Source organism: Cibotium barometz, chromosome 5 (genome assembly GCF_041138505.1).
Source record: "Cibotium barometz isolate CiBa-2024 chromosome 5, ASM4113850v1, whole genome shotgun sequence".
Classification (NCBI taxonomy): Eukaryota; Viridiplantae; Streptophyta; class Polypodiopsida; order Cyatheales; family Cibotiaceae; genus Cibotium; species Cibotium barometz.
The window spans coordinates 13,238,219-13,258,173 of NC_141050.1; the positions used below are offsets into that span (position 1 = coordinate 13,238,219).

A 19,955-nucleotide genomic window follows, 5' to 3' on the forward strand; every position below is an offset into this window, starting at 1 on the left:
TAGTTTGCAAATGTTGCGAGAGAGAGAGAGAGAGAGAGAGAGAGAGAGAGAGAGAGAGAGAGAGAGAGAGAGAGAGAGAGAGAGAGAGAGAGAGAGAGAGAGAGAGAGAGAGAGAGAGAGAGAGAGAGAGAGATCAAATGGCCCGATTTTTTATTTCATGCAAAGATATGTGTCTCATTATGGCATGCCTTTCTCTCTCTTGCAACCAGCAATCCCTCTATCTCTAAAACCTCTCTCTCTGAACACGACATACTATTTTTAACCCAAGCTCCAATACAAAGGTTCCAAACCCTAGAAACCTTAGGCAAACCATAACATGGTGTGAGGGAAAAAGTACTTTAAAAAAATGGCAAAAAAGGTTTTTATGAAGCTTTTTGGAAAAGGGAAAGAAAAGGTAGAAGCAACGTATTTTTTAATACAAGGAAGGTTTTTTTTTTGCCAAGAAAAGATTGAATTTCCATCTATACTATAAATTAACCATGGACAACCAAGGCACAAGGAGAGGAGAGAAAAGAGAAATCCTGGATTTCTAAAAAATAAGAAGAAAAAATCCCTTCAATTTGACGGTTTCCTGGGTTTGGCTTCTTAATGTATTTTATTACTCTGCAGCCCCACGAGAGATCTGTGAACCCCTGGCCTTACATAAGTGAATGTGGATATATGAGGAGGCCCTTGATCATCTCATAATCAAGCTCGCTAATTGCATCGTCTGCATACGCTTGTAGCAGCATGAACTAATTAACAAGGACATGCACATCCAAACGAGCACTCCTAATATTTGGAGGTTGCAAAGCACGGTGTGGCGAACCATTTGTAAAAGAATGTCTTCAGCTGCCACCAGCCTCGAGCGCTTGCGTAGGTGGTTGCCAACGGAGGCTAGCAAGGTTGGCCATCCACTCTAGCAAGATCCGACCTGTAGTAGCAGACCAACAACCCCTTCAAAACCCCTTGGCCACGCTCATCGCAGTCTCAACAACGCCAGCCTATGCTCCTTCGAGCGTTTGCTGCCTTAAAAGTTCGGCCGCATTGGAACCCCTCTCTCTAGGTCAACGGTGAGGCTATGAGTGATGGGGGCAAGCAGCACATCGATAATGGAGGGCTTGGGTGGGGAACATGCAGAGGCGCGGAGCAGGAGACGAACAGGGAGTGCGGGGGGCTAGGTGGCACGAAATATAACAATTTTTTAAATATTAGTGTAATTACATATTAACCATGGACAACCAAAGGCACAAGGAGAGGAGAGAAAAGAGAAATCTTGGATCTCTGAAAAATAAGAGAGAAAAATCCCTTCGATGGGATCGACCCTTTCCATTCTTGCGATTAGCTTCTTAATATCTTTTGTTACATACGGGAGTTGGAGTTGAGTACTAGTTAGTTAAGTAGCTATATATATTGATATTTACACGTAGCAATAATTATTGAGTAGCTGTAACCTTAGGATAACAGTCGGGTATCTTTATAAGGGCTTTTTAATATATGTATTTCGATCATCTCGAGAGGCGACCTGTGCGTGCGTTCCACCATGGTAACAAAAACTGCATTTCGATCTCTGTTGGCATTAACTCTGACTTCCAGTTCGTCGATTTTTATTGAATTCGTCTAATTTTATTTAACAGAAATCATGTTCTGCAGGTTTGCGTGGCGTGCTTGCTTCCACTTTTCCTCATTCCTATCCTCAACTTGCTGCCCAAAATCTTGGATCTCATTCTGGTAAAAATCAAAAACGAAAAATCGGTCTCTGAAATTTGCTTTTGCGAAATTGTTTTTTTTCTCTCTCTCTCTCTCTCTCTCTGTGTCTTTATTTTTGTTTTTGTTTTTGTTTTTGTTTTTGCAGAAGAAAATTTATGGCGTTTTTGGCTGGGAATATAAGCCTCCTGTGCGTGTCCCTCCGTCTTGCCCCATCAAACCCACTAATGGAAATCCGGCCCAGGTTGGTTCAACTACTCAGATCCGTGCAAATCAGGATTCTTTCTTTAAAAAAAATTTACGAATTCACTAATTAAAGACTTTTATAAGGAAATTATCCCCCTCCTCCCAAAACAAGGGGATTAAAAAAAAAACTTTTAAATTTCTATGTTTTTGGGATTAAAGTTGTCCTTTTTATCAAAAAAATCATTATCACATATCTATGTAAAAATATATATACTTTTAGAACGACATCAACCCCATGCCTTCCCAAAGAAAGAAAGAATTTTGAATCAACTATTTAAAGAAATTATTTTTATGAGGATTCCTCTTGTGAAGATCCAAAACTCATATTAGGTTGAATTTGTTGCCGTGCAACAAAAAAAGAAAACAAAAAAAAAACATGATGTTCATTTTTGAATCTTTATCGCATGTTTCTTAAAATTTATTCCCATCGAAAACTCCATTTTGTAAGAAAAAGGAAATTGAATAGGCCTTAAGATGGGGTACTTGTGTGTGCTTTTGGAATTAGATGTGCATATGGATCTCCTTCCTTTAGTTAGCACACCCTTGAGAGGAGCTGTGCTCATCACACACTTGAGAGAGTTTTTGTTTTTGGGATTGTGCCTAGAAATTGCAAGAAATTGTCAAGTCGTGTACCTTGCATCCAAGAAACATAGTAAGTCATAGAAATCGGAGAGTTGATGAGCCCGGGAATAATGTTGTGTAGAGGTTTAGATTGTTGCCTGGAGCGGTGTTGTCACAATGCCTAATGGTTGTCAAAGCTTGGGTCTTAAAGATGCTTGGTTTTCTCAGTATGTGATGTTGCCGATGGTGGATCGTTTGTGATTGTTTCAAGTAAAGTTCAATGGTTGCTAGGTGAAAAACACGTGGGAAAGAGGTTCTTCTAGAATATACTTTGGAAAGCTTACTTTATGTTTGTTGCAGGGTTGTTGCTTATATCCCTTAATCTTGTACATGAGGGGTTCCTCTCTTGATTTTCAGGGGATACATCAGAGAGGATTTTTTTAAAAGTGGCAGTAGACCTTGAGTGCGAGATAGGAAGTCTGCATGCTCGTATAGAATTTGGCACATTCTATAAAGAGGAGTTGGGATAACTTTTAAAGGCAGAGAATGGATGGTGTTCAAGTCAAGAGCTTACCTTAGCCTTACCGAATCATTGTAACTTCTTGATGTGGGTGCGTTAGCTCGTCCGTCATGTCCTCGCCCGATTGTCACACCAGAATGTTGCTTTGCCAATGGGGTGAAGGAAGAGTTCTCTATGTCTAGATGAAGGCAAAAAGAGATAGCCCTCGGGATAGTTTTCTCTCATTAAAGGCGGGGGAAGGAGAAGCAGCTAATGGAAGAGGGAATCCTACAAACAAACCTACCTTGCAAGCATCCATCAAGCATGCAAGATTCAAGAGAGCACATGCAAGCAAAAGTGAGGAAGAAGGGGAGCTCAAAAGTACTTTATTGCAAGGGAATGAATGTATATCGCTTAGTGTAAGAAATGACTTATATACAAGTGACTAGTTTTTACATTAGGCCGACCAAACTTAAAAATGGTCCGGTCTCTTTTATTAGTCTTAAGCAAGTATGTACACGAAGTTATTAGACTTTCCTTATTTGACATTAAGCACAAGGTAAGGTGGCTTTTGTCGTCTTACAAAAGCTAAGTATCTATATGAGTGAGTAAGACGGCAAAGCGCATTACTGTAGGTCGGGCGGGTGAAACCATGTTAACCTACAAAGTGGTTAACATGCCTTTCTTCCTAATGGTGACTGCGTCCGTGGGTCACCAAGTCGGTGGTGAAGTTGCTCAACGGTTCAGGATGTGCCATAAACTTAACGTGTGCGGTTAAGTGGTATGGTTTGGGACCAATCCGTAGCCGGATGCAGGGCATATTTTTGATAAGCTTTGGGTAGCCTTGGTAGCAGGTAGCTTGGTGAGGTGGCATGGAAGGTAGATGCGAAGTAGAAGTTCTTCACACAAGTCCTTCATTTATGGTAATGACTTGGATCCTTCAAAATCAGGTGGTTGGTAGAAGTGGTCTGTGCCTTGTGGCGAAATGAGCGCCAAGATCACCATGGAATGATTTGCATGGGTAGATGGTGGTCCGGATCTTCTTGGTGCGACATAATTTTATGCCTCGATTTCATAGCGTGATGCTTAGAGATGGAGCGTCTTCGTGGTGAATACGTTGGTGGGCAAGGCAAGGTTGGATTGTGGTGAATTGGAGTTGAAACTTGAAGCAGAGGTCCTCATGTGTCTTGCCAGCCTGGCGTGCTTGGCGGTGCGGCTCTGCAATGGAAGTCGAACGGTGATTCCGCCTCGGGCCAATGGTCTTTCACTCTCTTGCACCAGGATCGATCGAGGCCGGGTCCCGGTGCTCTGGTGCCTAGGGGCGGGTGTTCCCCCCCACCCTCCTCATGAGGATCTAAACTGGGGTGGGCAGGTTGGGAGGGGGGGGGGGACATTTGGAGGCGCCCTCTTGGAGTGACGGCAAGGACAAGCTCTAGCAAGGTGTCCCATCTGAGGTTGGAGTACAACTCTTTCTAGAATAGGATCTCCCCGGAGGCAAGGAAGGGATATGGCACGAGGAACTAATTTCAGAGAGGCTATGCAGATACGAAGGGATGGAATTGCGGCCATCCAAGCTAGAGTGGTGGTGTCACCACCGGTGTGTTGGGGGGGGGTGTCCATCACTCTCCCAATAACACCACCTATAATCGGGAGGAGAGGAAGGTATTCCTTCTTGAGACCAGGAAAGCAAACTCTCACGGGAGAGCCTGAGACGCCGAGGCGCTGGGTCGAAGCCATGCTGCCACCTCGCAAAGAAGGCCTGGGCCGTATGTAGTGCAACGGGGCTTAGCTGCATGGCTTGTTCGATGGTGCAGGCGAATCAAACTCAACTTGGTAGTAACCATACCCCAAGGGATGAATATCAGTTATCTTTCCAGGCTCATCCCAAGAAGGCTTGCCTGCAATAGATTTGTGAGCTGTCCACGTGCCGGGCGGCTGCCCACAATCTGCGGGCAGGGCACGAACTGGAGGAAGAGGCACTGGGGAAGGTGAGGAGGTGGACAGGAGGCAGGGCAGCGTGAAGGCAGAAGGTGGAGGGGGAGAGCTCAGGCGGAAGGTCCCATAGGGGGGCCAGGGCGGCACGAAGGAAGAAGGCTGAGGGGGAGGGCTCAGGCAGGAGGCACCACAGAGGGAGGCGGAGGGCAGCAAGGAGGAGATGGCGAAGGAGGGCGAATAAGCGTTTTTTTCCATCTGTGACCGCCCATCTCCCCTTGTTGGCCCCAAGTAATGGCACTAGTGACACCCATGTGAAAGGCCAAGCGTTGGGCTTTGGACAGCCCATAGGTCACCTCAGAGGGGCCCAAGCCTAAGGCCATATGGTCAGGAGCCTAGGCGCCCAAGGGGGTGCTTTTATGCCCACAACAAGCTTCCAGCCCAGGTCAGCCAGGTTGCAGGGCCCAGTTGGCCAGCTCTAAATCCTTATAAAAGGGGCACGTGGGCTCTCAAGAAGGCGTGTCATGTGCAGAAGCAAGCGCCAGCCTCAAATGCAGCAAGAGAAGGGCTAACGCAAGAGCATCCAAGGATTGCTAGTGTGTGCTTCGCCATGACAGCCAAAGGGCAGCAGATGGAGGTTAACACACATCAGCTTCAGTCCAGTCCATAGGTGAGTCCTTAAAGGAGAAACGCATAGATTTTGGTCAGTTCAGCAAGGGCTTGATTTAGCCCGAGTCAGTCCTTTATTCATCTACAACAATACAAGCAAATACACCTATGGGTGGGGGCCCTTCAGAGGGTCAATTGGGACCCATTCTTCTGTACTTTCTCCCTCTGTATCTCTCTCTTGCATTGAGGAGCTGAAGTGAATGTTATTTCTGCAATCTAACAAGTAAAGTTCTGTCAAGCTTCCGCATGTAACATAGTTCTTTCTGACCCAGTAACAGGTCTAGCAAGAAAGATGTAGTTGCTTTGTGTGATCATGACTAAGGATGTGTTTTACTTCTGGTCCAGCATGTTATCAAGCGTTGTAGAAAATTGGGATAGTCTCAAGAATCACCTTGAGCAATGGACCTAACAAGAGGATTGAATCTTTAGAATTTTCTCCTTCAAGCAAAGCTTGGTGACGTGGAAGAAATTGATGTCTTCTTTACAAGGATGAAAGCTCTATGCGACCAACCTGTTGCAATCAAACAAACACACCTGCAACTTCTGAATCTGTTGCCTTTGCCAGATGGTGAGAATCATGACAAACCCATCACACTTCTATGGCCAAGTTCAATTGTGATGGCACAACATTGGACACATACAAGATCCGAGAACAAGTGAGGCTTTGATCTTTAGAAGATCTTTGCTTTGATTGCTAGATTGACCACCATTTGCATTGTCCTGGCATTGGTGGCCCACACAGTGGTCAGTATATGAGAGAAGCTTTCCTCTACGAGAACCTCTATGAGGGGGTGCAGTTTAAGAAGCCACTCTACAGGTACAAGTGGATATATGTTCACATCGAAATTGGTCTTCAAGGAGGTCCTTTGATGTCTGGATCTACGTCTGTAGTGGAGGGTGGTGGTACATGGTACTTGTGCTGTAGGACCTTATCATTTCAGTGCCAAGAGAAGAGGCAACAGCTGAGAAACTACTATGGATTACTGCCTACATTTGGCTGAAGTAAGAGAGCATCTCATAGCAGGAAACAGCTGTTTCTTACCCAAAAAATGTGGAATGCCAGCAGAGAGAATTTCACATGACTGAATGCAATGAAGTTGGTAGACCTATGGTGTGACACACCTGCAGGAGTACGATCAGGAATGGCTGAGCCCATGCCATGTTTAGGCATCCTCAGCCAGGGATGGGCTGGTTAGGAATGATGGTGGGCAGGAGCGAATCAGATTGGCAATATTGGGTTGCCAGACAGCTGCACTCGGTCACTAGACTGTGTGGGCAGGTTGGGCATAGTGTGGGTCAGCATGCATCCCTATCCTGTTTTTTTGTACCATACTTGTGGGGAGTATTGTATTGAACCTATTGGTATTTTTGATTGGGTTAAAAAATATTCCCTTTCGACCTTTGATCAGCAATATTTGCCTAAATTTTGCAATGTTTAGTGCCAATTTCTGCTAAGAAAATCAGCCCAACATCAGCCTGTGGTGCGCATAATAACTCAGCTGCAGCCCACCTGTGGTTTGCATTGCCTTCTAAGCAGCTTCATGACTGCATCCAACCATTCTTGATACTCATAGAGTCAGGAGAGCATAGTCAGGTTTGGAAAAGTTGTCCATTGCTAGTTCTCATCCCATGGCCAGTAGTTAGCTCAGATGGGGCTTATTGGAGGCTCAAGGGGCTCCGGACTTCATCTGAAGAGGTTTGCCTGTGCTGCTGGGCTATAAAAAGCCAAGCCAACCCATCCCAAAAGGCAATATTTACAAGCTCACACTCCTACAGGGCAACAGCCCCTCTCCTCTCTTTCTGCACACATTTGTCAGCAGATTTTAGCTGCCATCTCAGCACTGTACCAGAGAACTTCACCACAGAGAGAGAGAGAGAGAGAGAGAGAGAGAGAGAGAGAGCTGATGATGATTTTTTTAATGCAGATGAATACTTTATCTGAAGGAGTGGTTACATCATTGAAATCTGATCAGATAGACAGTAATGTGGCTAAAAGGGAGTGATGTGTGCCAAAAAATGTGGTGATAAGGAACCACTTATTCAAGACATCATATTTAATAGGTTTATGCACGCAGCAAACACAAGTCCATGGTCAGCCCAGGACAGAATATGCTAAATGTTGGTATCTTTAAATCGTTGTTTCTTTTCTCTGAAGAATGCATTGCTCCGACAAATGTGGGGAATATCTGGAGCATGGCATGTATTTTTGTTATAGGCCAGAACATGAAAAGGAAGGAATATAGGCCAAGAGAGGTTTAATCATGTACAAGTTTTTGAAATTTGAGATCGGTGACGGATAATATTGTTTGACAATGTAGAGATCTAGGTCTCTCTACATTGTCAAACAACTACATTGGGTTCCTATGATAGATGACTGAACATAACCTCAAAAGAGAGACTAGATAAAAATTTCTTGAGATGAACTAAATAGCTTCACAAAGTTGAAATGCCAGTGCCCTTCATATTCATGCACTATGGTGCATGGTGCTTTCATTAGGAGAGAGAGAGAGAGAGATGGGCTTTGTTGCCATCATCTCTTTGTGTACTTAGTACCTTGTGAAGGTTAACATGATTCTCAATTGTATGTGGTTTAAGATTAAAACTAAGTCCATTTCATTTAAAGAAGGCATGGTTTTTCTAAAAGTGCTTTACATTGGTATGAAATCAAGCTAAACACATAGAGAGAAGATTACTTGGATTAAGCTTGGACATGTGAGCCTGTACACGTGAGCTTGGAGACATGATTCTGGAGGTAGGTATACCAAAATTATATTGACCAATTATTATTGGCATAAAGACTCGTATGGACATACCTATTCATGTCCTTGGAAGATTTTCCTGTCATACAATCTATACCACTTACAAATTTCAGGGAAAATTCTTCTCTTTGTAATTATTGAAAAAATAATTGCCTAATAAGTACACACCAATCTTATCTCATAGGCCCATTTCTTAGATTTTGTACCCCAGGTAGACTTATTTCATAAAAGAAAAGTATGCGAGCTGAGTTTATACAAAAAAGACGTGAGCCCGCAGATGTGAGTCTAGAGGCATGAACCTGGATACGTAAACCTACATATGTGAGTTCAGATACGTGAACTTGCACATGTGAGCCTAGATACATGAGCCTAGAGACGTGAGATTGGCGATGTTAACTTGGATATGTGAGCCTGTATACACGAGTCTAGAGGCGTGAATCTAGACACGTGAGCCTATAGATATGAAACCTGTAGACGTGAGTCGAGAGCACCCAAAAAAATATGAAATAAAAAAAATATGATTGAAACCATTTTTGAACCTTTGATGCAAACCCCACTTGGATTCATTGTTGGGAACAACAATACAGTCGACTGTAGTGCCTCAAAGGGCACTTCCTCAAAACCACCAAGTCTTCAATCCCATGAAACAACCAACACTCAACAAAGTGCTCCCTTGTTTAGACTCCTTCGGGTCCATGTAAACAAATGAGAAAATTTGAGAAGAAATGAGTCAACGAAACCCATACATGAGTGGAGGAATAGTGGAACCCAAAAATAGGAGCCATCACAGTGCTGCGAGCTTCAGATTCACCAATTGGGTCTATAAACATCAACCCAAATTTTATGAAGGAGACATTTAGCCGGCTATTCTTTTTGGTGCAACTTCAGTGAAGGAGCGAGAGTGCAACCTAGAACCTTAAGGGCTCCCATAGGAAGCAGTCAAATCATGCCCGATGTTGAAAAGTCAAGCATGGTTGAGCCCATGGTGGATCAAAGCAAATGAGAGACATGATTACATAAATCTCTTGCATTAGAATGATCCAAGCACATCATTATATAGCTCTTCATGGAGTCCCAATCCTTGCTTTGTGTGTACCCTTGTGTCTTCCATGTGTCAATAAATGGTCATACTACACGTGCCTCTTTGCACTTTCCATGTGCTACCCTTTTGACCTTTGACTTCACCTTTTACAAGTGATCATACAAATCAAACTTTGACATTGAACCCTTACCCTATTTTGCTTTCTAATGTTTATGCTCCTCCCCTTGCTCTACACGTTGCACCCTTAAACATTGCATTTCTTAACACCTCCCCTCAATGTGATGAGGGTATGACACCTAACATGTATTATCTTGACCTACACTCCATACTCATATGGTCTGAATGGTCCATCTAGGATGCTCAATGAGCTTCAATGTTTGCTTTGTCTTATTAACAATTTACACACTGAGAGAGAGGGGTTACAACCAGTGGTTAGGAGCCATGCTCCTCATATCATGTAGAAAAGATGCTCGGTGTTGCCTCCATCCTGGGAGGCCTCATCGTTGTCTTCCTTCTATGTCATTACATTAGCTTCTTCGGCTCTCTTCTCATGCCAATAGTCCTTTGTCATGTGACCAATTTTGCAGCAGGTCATCTTTTTCCTTGGTCCTCTAGTTCTCGATCGTGTTCCTTTCGAGAATAATGCTTTCTCCTCACTTGATGTAGCTTGGGTTGCCTTCCCTTGAATCTGTTTCTTTTCTTGTATGAGTGCTGCTTCCACTCCTGCAATGGTTGGATTTGGGAGGTTCTTCAAGGTAGCCACTAAGGGGCTATACTTCTCATGTGTCATGATATGGCTATGGCAACCTCTTCTTCTCCTAGTGTCCCTATGTCAGCCAATTGTTGTGTTATACTCTTCATTTTATTAAGGTGTGTTGAAAGAGAGGCACTGTCTTTAATGTCCAAGCCAAAGAATTGTATTTTTAAGCTTATTTTTGAAATCTTTCATTTTGCCCCAACCAATTTCTCTAGCTCATCCCAAGCACCCTTAGATGTACCTTGTGATGCAATATGATGAATAAATCCATCTCCTAACCCTAATGCAATGAAGGCCAATACTTTTTCATTCCAAATTGACCACTTGTTCTTTTCATCCCCTTCATGCTCTAGACACTTTTCCCTTCCATTTACAATGCTCCATAGTGAATCCTTCATTAATATAATTTTGATCTTAACTTGCCATGTGTGTAAGGACTCCCCACATTAAACTTCTCAATCACAAATGAAGTGGCCATTTAGGGTTTTCAGAAGGTCTTAACACTTGAGGATCACTCAAAGCCAATGTCTAATCTTAGTACAAGAGTGATTTGAATGTAGGGATTAGTGCTAATGCAAGTAATCAATCATAAAAACCCAAAAACAAGCTCTCTGTTTTTATGCAGAAAACTACCAAGGTTCGAGTGAATAATTGACCCTTCAAATCAAAGGGAAAATTGAATGCGATAATATAGACTTGTAGATCAACTCCTAAACTATGATTTGAGCTGTCCTTTGCCTAAAAACTCTAAGAAATGAGTGAATTAGAGGCCTATTACAGAGATGGTTTTTGATGAGTAGAGCCAGTTTGAAATTGAATTTGCAACTCGATTAGCTTACCAAATGGCATGAGACTTGCTAGGGCTACTCCACACATACTCAATTAAATAATGGAATACTCCACGTATACTCAATTAAACAATGGAATGCTCATTTGTTTACCAATGATGATGGGGTTTTCAAAAAAATCCTTCCTCCTCTTGTAGTTTTCGTCGCGTGCTACTATTGAGATTTGAAGCTTTGTAAGATGCATATGGTAAGACTTTTGATGATGATTACCTCTCCTTTGATGTTGCCTTAGCTCCAAATAACTGCAATGTGCTTCAAATGCCCTCATTTGATGAGCTATCTCACTCAATGAATAGAGTGGAGAAGAGGGATTAGTGATACCTATTTTAACTACTAACTTGAGATAGCATGAGTGAAGGAGCATGGCTTTGATACCATGTTAGAGAGTTAAGCATGGTTGAGCTCATGGTGGATTAAAGAAAATGAGAGACATGATTAAACACATGGTGCACCCTCACACATTGCATCTCTCAGCATCCGACGCCACAATGCTTCAAACATTTGGTGTCGATCTTGAGCTTTGTTTAGTCCAAGCACACTATGACTAACAAGTAGTCCAATAACCATTGTTACAACAATCGGGACATGTCCTTCCTCGTCGATAGTAACTCCCCTTCCTCAGCTTCCGGCCGTGGAACCCCGATGATGATAAAATCAGCAAGGTCATATGACTCCAGCACCAACTTCATCACATGACCTTCCAGATGCCATAATTGGACCCGTCCAGCTGATGATCCACTGGGAACGTGGGGAGAGTCGGAATCTTCACGTGCTTCTCAGCCATCTCTAGTAAATCTGCCATCGTGGTAACCTGAAAGGGTGCGTGGGTGGGGAATTTTTTTTTGAAAACTTGCAAGTGGCTGTCCAGCACCTTAGCCCGCCTTCCTCTTGCACTTTCTCTTCCAAAACAGTCCACCAATCAGTAGCCTAACACTCCCCCTCTTGCTCAGAAAAAACGCCCAAGATCTTTCGAGAGCCTAGGGCTCTGATACCATGTCAGAATATGCACCGGAAATGATAACCAAACTTGGGTAGACAAGAGCAAGTAGACTGCAGAAAATAAACAGCACAAGAAACACAGAGAGATAGGTGTGTAAACTCTTCTCTATACACAAGATCCCAAGAAAACTGAATGATGAAGTGGTGGGGGCAAGGGGCCTATATATACACCCCTGGGAGAGCAGTCGGCCAGCACAAAAATTGCCCACGACTGCTGAAAATGGTCCCACGACTACATAAATGCAGTCGGCCAGCAGACAAGTGCCCACGACTGAGAAACTGCAGTCGGCCAACAGTCCAGTAGCCCACGACTGAGAAATATGCAGTCGGCCAGCACTGGAGTGCTCGTGGCATCCTCTGGCAACCCTCCCCACCACTAGGAAAAATGGGAAAAAATAGGGAAAACCATCATTTTTAACTATAAAAAGACCCCCTAACCCTCTAGAACTACACAAATGTTTCTAGGATGAGAAGATACTACTTTTACATCACTTTTAGTTTTGCATTTGCATTTTACCTGGTATAATTGGTACTTTACACTTGGAGTACTTCATTTTCACATCTGTAAGAGCTAAGATTTTTTTCTTCTTCTGGGAAGTTGTGTGACACAGCTACTTCACCCTTGGGCTCTATTCCAACTCCCAAATGCTAGGCTAAGAGGTATAGCCAACACCTATATTCAAATTTTGCTATTTCTTGCATATAAATGGGTTTGATCATTTTCATTCATTTTTGGGTTTGATCATTTTCATTCATTTTTGAATAAATCTTAATTTAATTAATACACAATTCCCTAGTTAGGATTATTATAACACCTTAGGATAGGATCTTATTAAGGCTACATGAATAAAGTATTGCATATGAATGGGTTTGATCATTTTCATTCATTTTGAATAAATAGATGAATAATTCTTAATTTAATTAATACATAGCACCCCAAGTAGGATTATTAACACCTTTGGATAGGATCTTATTAAGGCTACATGATTAGAAAGAAATATATAGTCCAAATTGGCCCTTTTTTTAAAGAGAATATAAATTAGATTAAGGTTTGAGTATTATATTAAAGTCTGAGAAGGGATAAGGTCTTTACAATTATTCCATAAACAAAGAATATATTGACCTTTATCTAACACATTAGCCTTTCTTTTTTAAAGAACCATTATTTTTGGATGCCATATAAAATTATGTGTTTTATTTTACACCTAGATCAATCCAATCTAGGGTTAGGCTAAGATGAATTGGATCCAACCTTAGGATTGGGATTAATAATCTAACTTTGCATCTATAATTAGAGAGAAAATCCTAATGTGCATGCACATGTAGATCAATAATACTTTAGGGTTCGAAAGGGATTAATATTACAAAGAAAATCAAACTTTGATGTGACTTGAAATAGTTAATTTTTAATTTGTAAATTAAATTAATAAATATGTAAGATTTCAAAGAGAAAATTTATTAATTATGTCTTAAATTAAGGGTATGCACGCACAAAATATAACCCAAGGAGATGTGCAAATCTTGACCTTAATTTTTGGAAAGAAATAAGGAATAAAATATACATGTGAAACTAGTTTATTATTAGTAAACCTTGTTTAATTTCACAATTTATCTCTCTAGAATTTAGAAAATAGTCAAACCCTAGGAAAAATGTGAAATAGGTAATTAGAGTTAGTTAAATCCAATGTAGAATTTTGCCAACTTAAGTAGAAGGCTTTTAGAGAGAAAATCTCAAAAGAAATTAAGTTAAGACCTTAAGGAAGCTAGTTTGAGAAGTGTTAGTGACACTTAAAAAATGTGCGGGATGACAGATTGAGGTTGAGATAGATTTAAAAGAGAAATCAAGAAAAATATTAAGAATTCAAGATTAAGTGTCGGTAAAGGTTTTATGTCTTAGGATGACCTTGGAAACATTTATGAGACAAGGAGTCTAGATCAAGGGCCTTAGGGATAAAATCTTTAAGGTTATGATTTCAAATAAAAAATAGCCAAAAAAGAATCTTAAATTGACTTTAGGCAAAAATTATGATGACCCTAGAAGACCAAGGAGTTATCTCTTGAGAGGATTGAGTGCGATCCCAAGAATATTTAAAAGAAAGTGTCTTGAGAAGGCCTAACCAAGATACAATCGACTAGAGGCATTTGACTTATTTAGAGTTTCGATACCGTGGTGGAGGGTTGTGATGTCCCATTAAACTTGCAATGGTTTACACTACCTTGGTTATGTATATAATGCATATTGCTTGAAATCATATCTTGAAACAATTGTTGGACATTGTATCCATGTGATATATTTGTGTTGTTTATTTATGGAATCTTGTGAAGGTGCCACATATGTTCATGGATCATTGCCATGTGGATATCATTCACAGGGTGTGTCACACAAAAATGATCATTCGAGACCTTGACCCCTCTTAGCCTGCTGAACATGGGTGATTCTTGGCCTGATTGGTGAAATGGATAAAAAAGAAACTCCACATGATTCGAAAAAAGTGGTGCCTAGTGTTGACTAGGTATGAGACTAGTATATGTGGCCTTGAACACCAATACTGGAGTGTGCTAGATTCTAGGATAGGTGACAACTTGTAGAATCAGCTCTTAGGGTAGGGGATTTTAGACTACGATGAATGTGGGACATGTGGGCGCCTCCACGCACTGGTCCACATAGAGATCCAAGACTAATCGAGCCTAGCGGTGGGTGTTGTCCTATGTGAGGATCATGGTTGTGGTGAAAGGAGATATATTATGATAATATTGTGACACTGTGATGTGCTACTTAGTGATATGTGATATTATATTTGGACACATGAAACTTATAGATGTTATGTGAAAAAATTAATAGAATGTTTTTGTTAACCCAATTCTAGGGTTAACAAGACCTACCGCCATTATCTTACATCAAGGAGTCACGATAGATACACCAAAGGGTCATACATTCAAGATATGAAGCAATAGTGTCCAAAACTACAACCTGGACGAGCACCCGTAATGGTGCGACAGAGTATTTATAGCGATTCCTGCTTCAAGAACATGTGTGGTAGCAAGCAAGGATGAAGTCCTAAGTGATGTACTTCATGGATATATTATGAAAATAGTCATAGTAATTGCCTTAGGCCTCTTATGAGCCTAAAGTGCCCGGTCGGCCATAGTTTAAGTGAATGTGAACACTTATCATGTATATAAGTGAATATCTCTCATAATACAAGATACTCTCCCATTGTGCAATTGAATCTTGCTCTTGCTAATCTCTCTCCCTAATGCATGCTAGTGAGTGTGTGTGAGTGAAGTGAGGTGAGAGGAGGGATGAGTACCCGTAGTGCAACACGGTGGTGTGACAACGCTCGCAGAGGCGCGGTGGAATTGCTTCTCAAGGAGCTTTAGAGCTTGGAGACCTCAAGGGTTACGAGCTCGGCCATTGGAAAGATCCTCATCACACGACAATTGCGGTTCACCAGGTAATCTCTTTTTGGATGTGTTTCGTGTTTCAAGGAGGGTTAGGGTGAGCCATAACATTTTTGGCGTCACTGTGCCGGGGAGCCATCCCTTGGCTTTTTTCATCGTTTTGCCTCTAATCTACCCATAACTCATTGCCCATTATCATGATTAATGGTTTCCCATGAAAAAGATGTGGATTTGATGGTGATTTGTGTGAGATTTGGTGTAGAATAGCTCTCTTTTCTGTTTTTTGAAAAGAATACTTTTTGCTTAATTTTTAGATTAATTTATTATATTTTTGTTGCTTTTGTGGTTTTTCACGTTCTTAGGGCTTGCACATAGTTTGTATTAAGCTTAGTTTGCATCCATTGCATCAAACAATGCAAAAGAAAGTAATTTTTAGTGAATGTTAGCTCTCTTTATTAGTGTTAAACATAGAACTAAGATCATTAATTTTAGTTTAATTGTGTGTTTAATTGTTGAAATTGTTTGGATTAGAGTGTTAGCAAGTAGCATTATGAGTATCTTAATCTTTCAAAAAACCATTAAAAAACCCTTGAATTTTACTAATTTCTCTTAATGGACTGGTTTTTGTCATTAAGGGTGATCAATCTTGTTCAAGAGGCCAAAAAAATTAGAAAATGTGTTAATTGGGATCTAAATTGATCATATGAGTAGTCGAAATTGGTGTTTTTGAGTGTTTTGAGAGCATCTAGATGCATCAAAACACCTAATCACATCAATTGGAGATATTTGACTCTCTTTGCTTAATTTTATCTTAAAAGAGGATACCATAATTAAGAGTCTAATTAATCTCTTATTTTAGATTAATTTACACAATTGTTGATGCATAAAGATTAGAATTCCCTTGCTCTATCCAATGATGTGCTCAATTGTGTGAATTAATTAGGGATTAGTGGTTAATTAAAGTCCTTGATTAGTGTAAAAGAGAGAAAGATTAGTGAAAAGATTAATCTTAGATTAATTCTTAATCACTTTTTTTCAATAACTCATTAAGGCTAATGAGAATTCAATGAGTAGATGCTCATGAGTTGTCAAATTGTCCAGTTTGGGAGTCATTTATGAAGGGTGTAAGGGGTGTCATCTAAAAGGTTGACTTTTTTGATTCCCACTTACCTTTTTGGAAAAATGCCTATATCCCTTTCATTTTAAATTCAAAAAGAAATCTCCCCAAAAAGAGAAATTCGTATTTCCCACTAGCCTCACTAGACTCCAAAAAATAAAAAAATAAAAAAATCATGACATGATTTTTTTTCACGCCCAAAAGGTTCACGTTTTTGAGAACCGTGTGCAAAAAATTAAAAAAATCACGTGAAAAAGAATTTTCATGCTCAAAAGGTTCACGTTTTTGAGAACCGCGCGTCATTTTTTTTTTGAATTTAATATTTTGTGAAGTTCGGTTCACAACGTGAAAATTTAAAGTTCCACGGCGTGATTTTTTCCACGCTAAAAAGTTTCACGGCGTAAAAAAAATAAATCAAATTTAATATTCCGTGAAGTTTGGTTCACGGTGTGAAAACTTAAAGTTTCATGGCGTGAAAATTTTTCAACGCCAAAAAGTTTCACGACGTGAAAAAAATAAAAATAAAAAATTGAATTTAATATTCCGTGAAGTTCGATACTACACGACGTGAACCATTTTTTGCAATTTCACGGAACTAGAGAGTTCACGCGGGAAAAAAAAAATCAAAATTTATAAAACTCGTGAAGTCCATCGATGTGAAAAGAGGTCTGTGCCAAAAAAAAACTCTGTTTGGAGGCCCGTATCTCCTAAATCGTATATCCGATGAAGGCGCTCTAGGGCTCATCGGAAAGCTGACATCCAGCTCTTTAACTTTGAACTTCGTTGTTCGAAGTCAAAATTGACCATTTTGGCCTCAGACCAGCAGCCTCAAAATTTGACCCGAAAATGAAGGCAAAAAGTAGCCCAAAACCACAAAAAATCGTAAAAAACAACGATGACGAGCCATATTCGGGCTACTTTTTGAAGGTCTAAACGAATAAATCATGGATGACTGAGAGAAACAAAGTTATAGTACTCCAAAAATACTACAACTCTCTCATACAGAGTTTTTAAAAATTCCTTTTGAAAGACCCTAAAAAACGTGCTACGAAACAGGGAAAAAATTCTCGAAATTTTTTTCGTCGTGAGACAGTGATAGAAAATAGGTTTTAGAACCTCCTTTTCCATCTGGCAAGTTACTAGCATATGCTTTTTTCGAAAAATTATCTCAGAGGTCGTTCACGTGCGTACGCCTAAGCTGATTAGGGCGAACCGATACCCGTTTGATCCAACAAAGAGTAAGCCAAGCCTCTTGAGGCTGTAAAACAGGCTGTGGGAGAATATAAAAAGAAAAAACTGTGTTTGCTCATTAAGGAGCATTTAGGTACTTTGACATGGCCACCCGAGATCACACAAGGACTGAACCCAATGGCTGGCATCTTTGAGCCATTGAGATCTATGCTACCATTGGCCATGCCTATAACAAGCATGTTATCAGGATTTACATCCCCTATCACTTCCATCCCACAGGGCTTTGGTCCCCTACCAACATTCCCGCAAATCCTATAAGTACCAACCCTTTCCTGGATGCCCACACCCTGGACATACTGACTAGTCCAAGAAGGGGGGTGGCCCAAGGACTCAATGAGTCACTTCCAACAAGAACACTCACATACGGCCTCAGTGATTCATACATAAATATCGCCGTACAAATTTTTAAAAGTATGGGCAAATACGATGGAACAACAAACCTAGTTCAATTCATGCAAATGTTTGAACAGAGATGTGAAGCCTTTGGAAATCCCAACTGTCCCACTAAGGTACATGAGTTAAACTTATGCTTATGAGAGGAAAAAGCTAGTCGATGGTTCATCGCATTGATACCGGCGATCAAGACCAACTTCAAAACCTTGAAATCAGTCTTTATACATGGCTTTTCCAGACAAGGTGATAGGTGGAGTGCAGTAACAGAACTCTATTCAATTAAAAGCTAACCAAATGAATCTATTAGAGATTTTATCCTTAGGATAAAACTCTTGGACTCACGTTGTGAGTCATGGAAAAAATTAAACGATGTTCAATTATTGAAGAGATGTTTCATGATAGGCTTAAAGAATAACAGCTTACACAACTTGATCATTTTAACCAATCCGAAAACATTCAATCAATGTTGTAAAGAAGCAATACGTTTAGATGACAACATGCTAGAAGATGATCATGCTACAAAGTGTTCCTCATGTAAACCAAGTGAAGTAGTGGTGGCAAAAGAAATATCGATCTCAGAATTGACATTCCCAGAATTTTATGCAGCCTTGCTTAAAACCTTATAGCAACGAACATCTCTAAGAGAGTGCAATCACTATGACCATCCGACAATCCTCATCATGCATACAAGGCACGTGTTCTTTTATACTGCATATATTGTAAAACCTTTAACCATGATACTAAAAAGTGTCTCGCTTCATCCATAATGGACTCAAAACCTCCATCTCACGTGCACCAAACTGAAACAATCCAAAGGGCAGTAAGTGCTCAGGAAGCAGTTAATCAAACACTTCAGTGTTTCTATTGTCATGGACCTCATAAGGTGGCAAACTGCACAGTTTGGAATACTTTCATGCCCATAGTCATTGACACCTTGTGACCAATGTGTGAACCATGTAGCATTGATCACATGTTCCAAGATTTCCCTAGATGAGTTGCTTCAATGCAACTTGTCTCACAAAATACCACTCTTAACATCTTAAGTGTACAAAATGGGCAAGTGGCCACGGTTCCCTTGAATGTGCTTACACGTTTACAAGCCAAGGCACGAGAAACAGTGAAAAAGAATGTAAAAGACAACACCTCAACATGGGTTGAAGATTATGCTTTAAAACAGAACCCAAAAGAGAAAGCAAAACCTTCTAAACCCAACAAAGACAAGGGACAACAAACTATCGAAACCAAGGTCAAATTAGAAGACATGGAAAAGGAGCCTATACAGGACATAAACCCAAAGGAGACATAAACACAAAAGAGCCAAAAGCTATACAAGATGCAGAGGCATCCACATCAAAAGCCACCACAACACCCATATGTGCGACACATAATACAAAAACCCAAAAGAAAATTTGATCTCGGCGCATGGGTAAACATAATGAAAAACTGACAAACCAAAAAAAGTCAGAGAATGAAACAAGTTTTAGTACATCACTAAGTGAGGATGAAACAAGTTCTTACTCTTTGCTTAGTGCACCACATAGACCAATCAAGAAACTAGAACCCACCCAACCACCCAAAATGGATAATAATGATCACATGACATGTGAAACGTAAAAAGTAAGCTTAGCTTGGTTGAATGTCTTACAGGGTCACCAGTTATGATTGAGCCTCATAATGCTAATCCTATATAACAGCAACCAAAATACAAAGCCTAGAGGAGTATTGCTTCCCCTTTCAAGAGGAAGACATACTCTCTATAGAAGAGTCATTTGGAACAGATTGTACGAACTATAC

At 40.6% G+C, this 19,955-nt stretch overlaps 1 protein-coding gene across 1 annotated transcript; it reads left to right on the forward strand.

Moving 5' to 3' along the window:
- The first annotated feature begins 1,388 nt into the window (after positions 1–1,388).
- On the forward strand, positions 1,389–8,021 carry LOC147638080 (uncharacterized). Its single transcript, XM_086797966.1, has 4 exons — positions 1,389–1,525; positions 1,633–1,710; positions 1,835–1,930; positions 7,519–8,021. Exons 1-4 carry the CDS (start codon positions 1,523–1,525, stop codon positions 7,594–7,596), a joined length of 255 nt encoding a protein of 84 aa, XP_086654092.1. The 5' UTR covers positions 1,389–1,522; the 3' UTR covers positions 7,597–8,021.
- The last annotated feature ends 11,934 nt before the right edge of the window (positions 8,022–19,955 follow it).

What these genes read in the sequence shown, in the direction of transcription:
- LOC147638080 (XM_086797966.1), top strand. An exon ending in AAATCTTGGATCTCATTCTG is followed by an intron (nt 1,711 to 1,834) that starts GTAAAAATCAAA and finishes TTGTTTTTGCAG; the next exon opens with AAGAAAATTTATGGCGTTTT. An exon ending in CTAATGGAAATCCGGCCCAG is followed by an intron (nt 1,931 to 7,518) that starts GTTGGTTCAACT and finishes TTTTTAATGCAG; the next exon opens with ATGAATACTTTATCTGAAGG.